The sequence below is a fragment of the Polyodon spathula genome, chromosome 38, assembly GCF_017654505.1.
Source record: "Polyodon spathula isolate WHYD16114869_AA chromosome 38, ASM1765450v1, whole genome shotgun sequence".
Taxonomy (NCBI): domain Eukaryota; kingdom Metazoa; phylum Chordata; class Actinopteri; order Acipenseriformes; family Polyodontidae; genus Polyodon; species Polyodon spathula.
The window spans coordinates 123369-135868 of NC_054571.1; the positions used below are offsets into that span (position 1 = coordinate 123369).

General features: G+C 51.6%; 3 protein-coding genes across 4 annotated transcripts in view; 2 read left to right on the forward strand and 1 right to left on the reverse strand.

Moving 5' to 3' along the window:
• Nucleotides 1-12500, forward strand: part of gtf2f1 (general transcription factor IIF, polypeptide 1) — a 50252-nt gene that overhangs the window by 9689 nt on the left and 28063 nt on the right. The gene's annotated exons all lie outside the window — the stretch shown is intronic.
• LOC121304529 (WD repeat domain-containing protein 83-like) lies at nucleotides 1038-3280 on the reverse strand. Of its 2 annotated transcripts, none has more exons than XM_041235702.1 (6): nucleotides 3191-3280; nucleotides 3015-3106; nucleotides 2506-2725; nucleotides 1901-2021; nucleotides 1365-1470; nucleotides 1038-1144 (listed from the first exon to the last, which is right to left on the reverse strand). In XM_041235702.1, the coding sequence occupies exons 3-6, from the start codon at nucleotides 2714-2716 to the stop codon at nucleotides 1067-1069; spliced, it is 516 nt and encodes a 171-aa protein (XP_041091636.1). In that variant the 5' UTR covers nucleotides 2717-2725; nucleotides 3015-3106; nucleotides 3191-3280; the 3' UTR covers nucleotides 1038-1066. The 2 variants fall into 2 exon arrangements, with proteins under 2 accessions (XP_041091636.1, XP_041091637.1); XM_041235703.1 differs by having other exon boundaries at nucleotides 1040-1144; nucleotides 2614-2725.
• On the forward strand, nucleotides 3302-6162 carry wdr83os (WD repeat domain 83 opposite strand). Its single transcript, XM_041235705.1, has 4 exons — nucleotides 3302-3458; nucleotides 3733-3838; nucleotides 5303-5400; nucleotides 5694-6162. The coding sequence occupies exons 1-4, from the start codon at nucleotides 3403-3405 to the stop codon at nucleotides 5758-5760; spliced, it is 327 nt and encodes a 108-aa protein (XP_041091639.1). The 5' UTR covers nucleotides 3302-3402; the 3' UTR covers nucleotides 5761-6162.

Below are 12500 nucleotides of genomic sequence, written 5' to 3' on the forward strand. Positions count from 1 at the left end.
AAGGAGACGGCACTGGAACTGGAATTGAAGGAGACGGCACTGGAATTGGAATTGAAGGAGACGGCACTGGAATTGGAATTGAAGGAGACGGCACTGGAATTGGAATTGAAGGAGACGGCACTGGAACTGGAATTGAAGGAGACGGCACTGGAATTGGAATTGAAGGAGACAGCACTGGAATTTGGAATTGAAGGAGACGGCACTGGAATTGGAATTGAAGGAGACGGCACTGGAATTGGAATTGAAGGAGACAGCACTGGAACTGGAATTGAAGAGACGGCACTGGAATTGGAATTGAAGGAGACGGCACTGGAATTGGAATTGAAGGAGACGGCACTGGAATTGGAATTGAAGGAGACGGCTGGAACTGAGAGAGCAGTGTAATTGAAGGAGAGGGCAGTGTAATTGAAGGAGAGGGCAGTGTAATTGAAGGAGAGGGCAGTGTAATTGAAGGAGAGGGCAGTGTAATTGAATGGAGAGGGCAGTGTAATTGAAGGAGAGGGCAGTGTAATTGAAGGAGAGGGCAGTGTAATTGAAGGAGAGGGCAGTGTAATTGAAGGAGAGGGCAGTGTAATTGAAGGAGAGGGCAGTGTAATTGATGGAGAGGGCAGTGTAATTGAAGGAGAGGGCAGTGTAATTGAAGGAGAGGGCAGTGTAATTGAAGGAGAGGGCAGTGTAATTGAAGGAGAGGGCAGTGTAATTGAAGGAGAGGGCAGTGTAATTGAAGGAGAGGGCAGTGTAATTGAAGGAGAGGGCAGTGTAATTGAAGGAGAGGGCAGTGTAATTGAAGGAGAGGGCAGTGTAATTGAAGGAGAGGGCAGTGTAATTGAAGGAGAGCGGCAGTGGAATTGAAGGAGACGGCAGTGTAATTGAAGGAGAGGGCAGTGTAATTGAAGGAGAGGGCAGTGTAATTGAAGGAGAGGGCAGTGTAATTGAAGGAGAGGGCAGTGTAATTGAAGGAGAGGGCAGTGTAATTGAAGGAGAGGGCAGTGTAATTGAAGGAGAGGGCAGTGTAATTGAAGGAGAGGGCAGTGTAATTGAAGTTTATTGCAATGTCACGATGCGTTCAGCACACACACTGTGAATCAGACTCACCTGACAGGATCACCGTGGCCTCTTCATTAAACCGGACGCAGTTCACTTTCTGTGGGGAACAAACACAGGGTCAATCAATCAATCACACAGGGTACTGATCACAGAGTCAATCAATCAATCACACAGGGTATTGATCACAGAGTCAATCAATCAATCACACAGGGTACTGATCACAGAGTCCAGGGAATTCACACAGGCTAGTCAATCAATCACAGTAAGCATCAATACAAACAGAGTAAACAAAGAGATGAAGGGCGCGCTGTACTGACCCCTGCGTGACCCCGCAGCTTCCTGATCACCTGACCCGTCGCCACGTCCCACAGGATCACAGTCTTGTCAGAGCCGCACGAGGTCAGGTGACTGTTATCACATGACCTGAGACACACAGGATGGGAGACAAGGACAGCGCACAGCTTCAGTGCTGTCTTCAGGACTCAGGGCTAGTTATTCCAAACACTTGATCAAAAAGGATCTACGGCTGCCCTTGGAAAAGTCACCACTGTGTTTCTGTACAGTAACTTTGCAGCCCCCGACACATTTAACACGTTTATATAAAAAAAAAAACCACACCTCTCTGTGCTTTACAATGCTTCCCTATGCTTTACCAGACCTCTCTGTGTTTTACAATGCTTCCCTATGCTTTACCAGACCTCTCTGTGCTTTACAATGCTTCCCTATGCTTTACCAGACCTCTCTGTGCTTTACAATGCTTCCCTATGCTTTACAATGCTTCCCTGTGCTTTATTACACTTTCCTATGGGATCCCTTTCTAGAAGGCAGTGAACCCTCTGCCCTCCATCCTCACCCGTCTGCGTCCAGCACCTCGTACCCGTGTCCGCTGTAGGTCTTGAGCAGAGTCCCGCGCATTGGGCTCCACAGCTTCAGGGACTTGTCACTGCCGCACGTCAGGCAGTAATTACCGTCCACTAGGGGTCAGAGAGACACACACAGACACACACACACACCCCGACAGAGAAACACACACAGAGACACACACACACCCCGACAGAGAAACACACACAGAGACACACCCCCCGACACAGAAACACACACAGAGACACACCCCCCCCCCGACACAGAAACACACACACAGAGACACACAGACACAGAAACACAAACACAGTTCATATCGTTATTGATTCTTGAACCAGGACTAACTCCATTGAGATGGAGGCCTCGTTTACAAGCGTGTCCCACTGTGAGGACCAGCGACAGACAGCATTAAAAACAGCATCATCACCATCACCCAAAATAATAATAACAATAAAAATAACAATAACAATAAAGCAGATGATTCAACCAATTCATTGGGAGCACACTGCGCAGGAACACTCTGCAGCTGTGACTGCAGCCCGGGTTCGGGGCTGTTCCTGCAATACAGAGACCCCCCCACCGGACTCTGCCTTTAACCTTGTCTGGAGAATCCTAAGCGGCGGGTGTGAAAGCCTCTGAATGCAGGAGGCGGCTCTGCTCTCTCTGTGTGCGTGTAGAGCACACGGGGCTCGTCTCTCTGCTCACCGTTGAAGCGCACAGCCCGCACGGCGCCCTGCTTGCAGTCCAGGCTGCGGAGGAGTTTCCTGGGTAACTCCGGCTTCTTGGGCTTGGGCTCCGGGAACGCCATGCTTCGGATCTGAGGGAGGCGAGGGACAATAAAAAGCGCCGTGAATACTGAGAGTCCAGCGCATTGCGCGATGGGTCTGGACCGCTCCCCGCCCGGGCCGGGTAAAGTGCGGGGGTACAGAACACAACGCGTTTAGGAATTACACTTATTTATTTATTTTGCAAAACCATGACAACCTTAAAATCAATGGGGCGAGTTAAACATCAACCAGAAAAAAAGGGTCTACGTTTTTAAAACCAGTAACTGTCACAGCAGCTGCCTGCAATTTAAAACATGCATTTCATTTATTTGAATTTACATTTATGAAGGAACTCGGGGCTTGGTTTGCATCGCTTCCTGCCGGAGCTGCGGCGGAGCGGCTTCCGTCTCCCTGGCAACCGTGTCGAGAACCTTTTTTAAAATAAAGAACAATAATGCAGCTACAGATAAGTGCAAAATAAATTAAAATAAATAGATAAAATAAAACGTTATTACCGCGCTAAAGCAGTTAAAAAGAGTAAAATGAGCGCCGCCGGGGACGCTGCTGCCCGGAACGGAAGCGGAAAGGCCCGGCGGAGCGGCGGCTCTGGGTTTTGTGTTCCGGGGGGTTAGAGAAGGATATTGCGAGGAAGGATCCGGCGGATCAAGAATAGATATTTATAAACAAAAATAAATAAAATAAAAACACTAACAATCAACACGCAAACATGTCTTCAAATCCCAACAGCATGCCGGATCCGCGGAGACCAAACAAGATCCTGAGGTGAGCGGGTCGAGCCGGCACCGCTAATAACAGATTATTATAATCACCCTGGACCCTGCTGAGCCAGAGAAACGTGCGCTTCCACAGCCGGTTAAAGCGGTTTTAAAACATGCTTCTAACTCGTTTGATGTAGGACAGTATATATGTGTGTTTGATTCGGTCAGTGGTAAAGCTGTGATCATACTGAGTGGTTGTGGTCTGTCAAGCACATTCTCCCCGTAATCAAGATGTTAAAACGTTTCTGTAACTCCGCATTGCTCTCCTGACGCTGCAGGTACAAGCCGCCCTCCACAGAGAGCAACCCTGCGCTGGAGGACCCCACCCCGGACTACATGAACCTGCTGGGCATGATCTTCAGCATGTGTGGGCTCATGCTCAAGGTAGGACCGCCCCCCGACCTCGCTGCTTCAGACGGGGGGGGCACAAGACTTCCTTTGCACAGCAGCGTGATCCGTTCCTGGTTTTCACTGGGCCTTTAAATCAGACACACCCTGAGCTTGTTACCTGTGCCCACTGCAGCTAATTGAGCTGCTGTAAAACCAGCGGTGGCTGAAGCTGTTGGGCAACAGGAGTCTTATTGCCATGCCTGCTGTGAGACAGACTGCTGAGTGACCGAGGCTGAAAGACACACTCGCTCCTGTGTTCTTGTCTCTGTTCTCAGTTGAAGTGGTGTGGCTGGATCGCACTGTATTGACTCACACTCTCTCCTGTGTTCTTGTCTCTATTGAAGTGGTATGTCTGGATCACACTGTATTGATTCACACTCTCTCCTGTGTTCTTGTCTCTGTTCTCAGTTGAAGTGGTGTGGCTGGATCACACTGTATTGACTCACACTCTCTCCTGTGTTCTTGTCTCTGTTCTCAGTTGAAGTGGTGTGTCTGGATCACACTGTATTGACTCACACTCTCTCCTGTGTTCTTGTCTCTGTTCTCAGTTGAAGTGGTGTGGCTGGATCACACTGTATTGATTCACACTCTCTCCTGTGTTCTTGTCTCTGTTCTCAGTTGAAGTGGTGTGGCTGGATCACACTGTATTGACTCACACTCTCTCCTGTGTTCTTGTCTCTGTTCTCAGTTGAAGTGGTGTGGCTGGATCACACTGTATTGACTCACACTCTCTCCTGTGTTCTTGTCTCTGTTCTCAGTTGAAGTGGTGTGTCTGGATCACACTGTATTGACTCACACTCTCTCCTGTGTTCTTGTCTCTGTTCTCAGTTGAAGTGGTGTGGCTGGATCGCACTGTATTGACTCACACTCTCTCCTGTGTTCTTGTCTCTGTTCTCAGTTGAAGTGGTGTGGCTGGATCACACTGTATTGACTCACACTCTCTCCTGTGTTCTTGTCTCTGTTCTCAGTTGAAGTGGTGTGGCTGGATCACACTGTATTGACTCACACTCTCTCCTGTGTTCTTGTCTCTGTTCTCAGTTGAAGTGGTGTGGCTGGATCACACTGTATTGACTCACACTCTCTCCTGTGTTCTTGTCTCTGTTCTCAGTTGAAGTGGTGTGGCTGGATCACACTGTATTGACTCACACTCTCTCCTGTGTTCTTGTCTCTGTTCTCAGTTGAAGTGGTGTGGCTGGATCACACTGTATTGACTCACACTCTCTCCTGTGTTCTTGTCTCTGTTCTCAGTTGAAGTGGTGTGGCTGGATCACACTGTATTGACTCACACTCTCTCCTGTGTTCTTGTCTCTGTTCTCAGTTGAAGTGGTGTGGCTGGATCACACTGTATTGACTCACACTCTCTCCTGTGTTCTTGTCTCTGTTCTCAGTTGAAGTGGTGTGGCTGGATCACACTGTATTGACTCACACTCTCTCCTGTGTTCTTGTCTCTGTTCTCAGTTGAAGTGGTGTGCCTGGATCGCAGTCTATTGCTCCTTCATCAGCTTCGCTAACTCCCGCAGCTCCGAGGACACCAAGCAGATGATGAGCAGCTTCATGTGAGGAGATTTCCACTCCACTCAGCCACTCGTTCAGTTCAGGAAGCATTGATTCTCCAGGACTATGCACATTTCATCACAAAACTCAGGGAGAAAGTGCCAGGCTAGCAGCCAGCATTTCATACAGCAGGGATCACGGCTAAAGCGTTTGTAAAAAACGCAAAGATATTTCTCTGCTCCGGTTCCAGACCGCTGTCTGTGTAGCTGCTCCAGAATGTGTTGGTGGAAATATTCTACCTGTTCTTCCAGTGTGTGTCTGTCGCCTGACCCTCTGTCTCTGTCTCTGTCCACAGGTTGTCCATCTCAGCAGTGGTCATGTCCTACTTGCAGAACCCCCAGCCCATGTCCCCTCCCTGGTAACAGACCCGCCCCTCCGTGCCCGTCTGTGTCGGCTGGACAGGGCAGGGGACAGACAGACAGGAGAGCAGGTGAATGAAGAGAGGGACAGTCATGCAGGATCCGGAATGGAGCTGGAAGAGGACATGCACAGAGCAGAGCTGCCACACACAGTAACCGTGTTGTGCTGTGAGGGTCATTTGAACAGGAGTTCTGCGTCTCTCTCACACTGACTGATACACCCACACTGACCTTCCTGTCTGTTCCAGATTCGTTGCAATCACAGTGCGATTGAAATTCTACCACATGACTGGTGGATCGCGGCTCAGTTACACATTGATTTGTCATCCTGTCGTTACTCTTGTATTTTCAACCCCCCCCCCTCATTTGTTTGAAATAATAAAGGTTCAGCGGTATGCTCCTGTATCTGTAGCTGTGATTATTGCTCAGGTTAGTCACAGGAATCATGTTAGTATGGATTGTTGCTTATGATGCTTTCTACTGCAATGTTAATTGTGATTGTAAATGGAGAACTGACAGGGTTTCAGCAGCTGCTGTAGCAACTGGAATCATTTTGACAGTTTAACAAAAATATTTTCTAATTCCTTAAATCTGTTTTTTAAAATGTTCTTATTGTGGTCTTTATATTCCACACACCTGACATCTCAAAAACATTTTATATCATGAGAAAAAAAAAAAGTCAATGAATTGCAAAGTTCCCAACCGGCTGAGCTCCCCAGAGAGCTGCCTGCTGCTCCTGTCAGAGTGGGAGCCGTCTTTCACTGTGCCTGCTGCTCCTGTCAGAGTGGGAGCCGTCTTTCACTGTGCCTGCTGCTCCAGTCAGAGTGGGAGCCGTGCTTTCACTGTGCCTGCTGCTCCTGTCAGAGTGGGAGCCGTCTTTCACTGTGCCTGCTGCTCCTGTCAGAGTGGGAGCCGTCTTTCACTGTGCCTGCTGCTCCTGTCAGAGTGGGAGCCGTGCTTTCACTGTGCCTGCTGCTCCTGTCAGAGTGGGAGCCGTGCTTTCACTGTGCCTGCTGCTCCTGTCAGAGTGGGAGCCGTGCTTTCACTGTGCCTGCTGCTCCTGTCAGAGTGGGAGCCGTCTTTCATTGTGCCTGCTGCTCCTGTCAGAGTGGGAGCCGTGCTTTCACTGTGCCTGCTGCTCCTGTCAGAGTGGGAGCCGTCTTTCACTGTGCCTGCTGCTCCTGTCAGAGTGGGAGCCGTGCTTTCACTGTGCCTGCTGCTCCTGTCAGAGTGGGAGCCGTGCTTTCACTGTGCCTGCTGCTCCTGTCAGAGTGGGAGCCGTGCTTTCACTGTGCCTGCTGCTCCTGTCAGAGTGGGAGCCGTGCTTTCACTGTGCCTGCTGCTCCTGTCAGAGTGGGAGCCGTGCTTTCACTGTGCCTGCTGCTCCTGTCAGAGTGGGAGCCGTCTTTCACTGTGCCTGCTGCTCCTGTCAGAGTGGGAGCCGTGCTTTCACTGTGCCTGCTGCTCCTGTCAGAGTGGGAGCCGTGCTTTCACTGTGCCTGCTGCTCCTGTCAGAGTGGGAAACTTCATTTGGAGTCGCCACTTCATTTTAATACGTCATCATTTTCTAGCCATTCTTTTCACGTGAAACATTAAAAGCAACGAAAAGGCCGCTTAACACGGGCTGCAATGTCTCCCTGTGTCCGCTAGATGTCGCCCTTCTGTTCCTATTTCAAGCTTCTTTTAGTGTTTCTGCTGTATATTTACCACCTTTGCACTGGCAGCCCTGGGTCAGTTACAGTTACAATTATAATTACATCATTGTTTGCTGAAATGGCATTCCAATGTGTTCACTGTGAGTCTCAGTGCTGCAGCTCTCCTGTGTGTTGCTGTGCTATGTCTCAGTGCTGCAGCTCTCCTGTGTGTGTGTGTGACAGCGTGTGTGTGTGTGTGTCTCAGTGCTGCAGCTCTCCTGTGTGTTGCTGTGCTATGACAGTGTGTGTGTGAGTCTCAGTGCTGCAGCTCTCCTGTGTGTTGCTGTGCTATGACAGTGTGTGTGTGTGAGTCTCAGTGCTGCAGCTCTCCTGTGTGTTGCTGTGCTATGACAGTGTGTGTGTGTGTCTCAGTGCTGCAGCTCTCCTGTGTGTTGCTGTGCTACCGTGTGTGTGTGTGTCGTGTGTGCAGACACTCACTGTGTGTGTGTGTTGCTGTGCTATGACAGTCACGTGATGCTGCCTGTGGCTATGACAGCGTGTGTGTAGTCTCAGTGCTGCAGCTCTCCTGTGTGTTGCTGTGCTATGACAGCGCGTGTGTGTGTGTGAGTCTCAGTGCTGCAGCTCTCCTGTGTGTTGCTGTGCTATGACAGCGTGTGTGTGAGTCTCAGTGCTGCAGCTCTCCTGTGTGTTGCTGTGCTATGACAGTGTGTGTGTGAGTCTCAGTGCTGCAGCTCTCCTGTGTGTTGCTGTGCTATGACAGTGTGTGTGTGTGTCTCAGTGCTGCAGCTCTCCTGTGTGTTGCTGTGCTATGACAGCGTGTGTGCGTGTGTGTGTGTCTCAGTGCTGCAGCTCTCCTGTGTGTTGCTGTGCTATGACAGTGTGTGTGTGTGTCTCAGTGCTGCAGCTCTCCTGTGTGTTGCTGTGCTATGACAGTGTGTGTGTGTGTCTCAGTGCTGCAGCTCTCCTGTGTGTTGCTGTGCTATGACAGTGTGTGTGTGTGTCTCAGTGCTGCAGCTCTCCTGTGTGTTGCTGTGCTATGACAGTGTGTGTGTGTGTCTCAGTGCTGCAGCTCTCCTGTGTGTTGCTGTGCTATGACAGTGTGTGTGTGTGAGTCTCAGTGTGTGCAGCTCTCCTGTGTGTTGCTGTGCTATGACAGCGTGTGTGTGAGTCTCAGTGCTGCAGCTCTCCTGTGTGTTGCTGTGCTATGACAGCATGTGTGTGTGTGTGTGTGCTCAGTGCTGCATGACAGTGTGTGTGTGTGTGTCTCAGTGCTGCAGCTCTCCTGTGTGTTGCTGTGCTATGACAGTGTGTGTGTGTGTGTCTCAGTGCTGCAGCTCTCCTGTGTGTTGCTGTGCTATGACAGTGTGTGTGTGTCTCAGTGCTGCAGCTCTCCTGTGTGTTGCTGTGCTATGACAGTGTGTGTGTGTGTGTCTCAGTGCTGCAGCTCTCCTGTGTGTTGCTGTGCTATGACAGTGTGTGTGTGTGTCTCAGTGCTGCAGCTCTCCTGTGTGTTGCTGTGCTATGACAGCATGTGTGTGTGTGTGTGTGTGTGTCAGTCAGTGCTGCAGCTCTCCTGTGTGTTGCTGTGCTATGACAGTGTGTGTGTGTGTCTCAGTGCTGCAGCTCTCCTGTGTGTTGCTGTGCTATGACAGCGTGTGTGTGTGTCTCAGTGCTGCAGCTCTCCTGTGTGTTGCTGTGCTATGACAGTGTGTGTGTGAGTCTCAGTGCTGCAGCTCTCCTGTGTGTTGCTGTGTATGACATGACAGTCTCAGTGTGTGTGTGTGCTGTGCTATGACTCAGTGCTGCAGCTCTCCTGTGTGTTGCTGTGCTATGACAGTGTGTGTGTGTGTCTCAGTGCTGCAGCTCTCCTGTGTGTTGCTGTGCTATGACAGTGTGTGTGTGTGTGAGTCTCAGTGCTGCAGCTCTCCTGTGTGTTGCTGTGCTATGACAGTGTGTGTGTGAGTCTCAGTGCTGCAGCTCTCCTGTGTGTTGCTGTGCTATGACAGTGTGTGTGTGAGTCTCAGTGCTGCAGCTCTCCTGTGTGTTGCTGTGCTATGACAGTGTGTGTGTGAGTCTCAGTGCTGCAGCTCTCCTGTGTGTTGCTGTGCTATGACAGCGTGTGTGTGAGTCTCAGTGCTGCAGCTCTCCCGTGTGTTGCTGTGCTATGACAGTGTGTGTGTGTGTCTCAGTGCTGCAGCTCTCCTGTGTGTTGCTGTGCTATGACAGTGTGTGTGTGAGTCTCAGTGCTGCAGCTCTCCTGTGTGTTGCTGTGCTATGACAGCGTGTGTGTGAGTCTCAGTGCTGCAGCTCTCCTGTGTGTTGCTGTGCTATGACAGCGTGTGTGTGAGTCTCAGTGCTGCAGCTCTCCTGTGTGTTGCTGTGCTATGACAGTGTGTGTGTGTGTCTCAGTGCTGCAGCTCTCCTGTGTGTTGCTGTGCTATGACAGCGTGTGTGTGAGTCTCAGTGCTGCAGCTCTCCTGTGTGTTGCTGTGCTATGACAGTGTGTGTGTGTGTCTCAGTGCTGCAGCTCTCCTGTGTGTTGCTGTGCTATGACAGTGTGTGTGTGAGTCTCAGTGCTGCAGCTCTCCTGTGTGTTGCTGTGCTATGACAGTGTGTGTGTGAGTCTCAGTGCTGCAGCTCTCCTGTGTGCTGCTGTGCTATGACAGTGTGTGTGTGAGTCTCAGTGCTGCAGCTCTCCTGTGTGTTGCTGTGCTATGACAGTGTGTGTGTGTGTCTCAGTGCTGCAGCTCTCCTGTGTGTTGCTGTGCTATGACAGCGTGTGTGTGAGTCTCAGTGCTGCAGCTCTCCCGTGTGTTGCTGTGCTATGACAGCGTGTGTGTGTGTCTCAGTGCTGCAGCTCTCCTGTGTGCTGCTGTGCTATGACGTGCTGTCTCAGTGTGTGTGTGTGTCTTCAGTGCTCTCCTGTGTGTTGCTGTGCTATGACAGTGTGTGTGTGTCTCAGTGCTGCAGCTCTCCTGTGTGTTGCTGTGCTATGACAGTGTGTGTGTGTGTCTCAGTGCTGCAGCTCTCCTGTGTGTTGCTGTGCTATGACAGTGTGTGTGTGTGTCTCAGTGCTGCAGCTCTCCTGTGTGTTGCTGTGCTATGACAGCGTGTGTGTGTGTCTCAGTGCTGCAGCTCTCCTGTGTGTTGCTGTGCTATGACAGTGTGTGTGTGTGTGTCTCAGTGCTGCAGCTCTCCCGTGTGTTGCTGTGCTATGACAGCGTGTGTGTGTGTGAGTTTCCTCTGGCTGTATCCAGACCCTGATTAATCTGCAGCCGAAGGGAGAGCAGTGTGAAGAGGAGCTGCCTGTTAGTTTGTATTTAAACTCCCCCCCACCCCCCCTTGGGATCCACACAGCCCATTAATCTCCTTACCAGAGTGAGCCCGTTCTGCTGGCTGTCAGAGGCTCTCCATCACACAGGGGACTGCTGAGGAGCAGGGAGAGGAGGGAGAGAGGAGAGGGGTATGCACTGGTGTTAGTGTGAGAGTCAGTGTGTGTGAGTGTAGCTGGTGTGCATGTGGGTGTGTGTGTGTGTGTGACTCATCCCATCCAGTCACCACTCTGAATGTCAGAGACTGTCAGAGAGAGGGAGAGAGGGATTAAGAGAGGGGGGAGAGGGAGAGAGGGATTGAGAGGGGAGAGGAAGAGAGCAGTTGAAGGGAATGAAGTGCATATAATATTGCTGCTGTTGATTCCAGACTTCCTGTTCATGTCACAAAGAAAAGCAATTAGAAATAATAATGAGATATTTGATACAGCAGCGAAAAACATTAAAATCTTTTGATAAATGTACCCGAGTCTGAAACAATGGTGTAGGGATAGCAGATTCTTTCCAAAAGAAGAAACGAAGAGAAAGAAGTGCGTGGGATTCTGCAGAGCTGCTAACCCGGGGAAGAGCCGAACGAGTCCCACCGTGACGATGCAAACTTTCACCATGGAGCGTCTGCTTTAATCTGTTTGCACTACGCTGCAGTACGCCGGTTCCCACGGAGACGCGCTCAAAACAACGGTGCCGCGCTCTTACGGGACACTGGTACCCATCTTCGTGAAGCGCACCCGCGACCCTTGGACACGACGTTAGAGACCCGGCAGCCTCTGCAGCTCCTATAGGCACTGCAGCTCCACTCCGACCCACACCCACACTGTGATGCTGCAAACCTGCCCGGTCACCAAACACTGCTGCGTTTCAACTGCGCCAGCACGGAGTTCAGGGATGGGAATGTTGCGCTCTGTGCGCTGTGTGCAATGGGAGAGCAGTCCTGGGAGACAGGCAGTCCAGCAGCGCTGTGTGCAATGGGAGAGCAGTCCTGGGAGGCAGGCAGTCCAACAGCGCTGTGTGCAATGGGAGAGCAGTCCTGGGAGACAGGCAGTCCAGCAGCGCTGTGTGCAATGGGAGAGCAGTCCTGGGAGGCAGGCAGTCCAGCAGCGCTGTGTGCAATGGGAGAGCAGTCCTGGGAGACAGGCAGTCCAGCAGCGCTGTGTGCAATGGGAGAGCAGTCCTGGGAGGCAGGCAGTCCAGCAGCGCTGTGTGCAATGGGAGAGCAGTCCTGGGAGGCAGGCAGTCCAGCAGCGCTGTGTGCAATGGGAGAGCAGTCCTGGGAGGCAGGCAGTCCAGCAGCGCTGTGTGCAATGGGAGAGCAGTCCTGGGAGGCAGGCAGTCCAGCAGCGCTGTGTGCAATGGGAGAGCAGTCCTGGGAGGCAGGCAGTCCAGCAGCGCTGTGTGCAATGGGAGAGCAGTCCTGGGAGGCAGGCAGTCCAGCAGCGCTGTGTGCAATGGGTGCAATGGGAGAGCAGTCCTGGGAGAGCAGGCAGTCCAGCAGCGCTGTGTGCAATGGGAGAGCAGTCCTGGGAGGCAGGCAGTCCAGCAGCGCTGTGTGCAATGGGAGAGCAGTCCTGGGAGGCAGGCAGTCCAGCAGCGCTGTGTGCAATGGGAGAGCAGTCCTGGGAGGCAGGCAGTCCAGCAGCGCTGTGTGCAATGGAAGAGCAGTCCTGGGAGGCAGGCAGTCCAGCCTGGTGACTTAGGACTCGTGTGACAGTGATGAGGAACACTCCCAGTTGTAAACCGTGCCCTTGGGCTCCACTGGGAG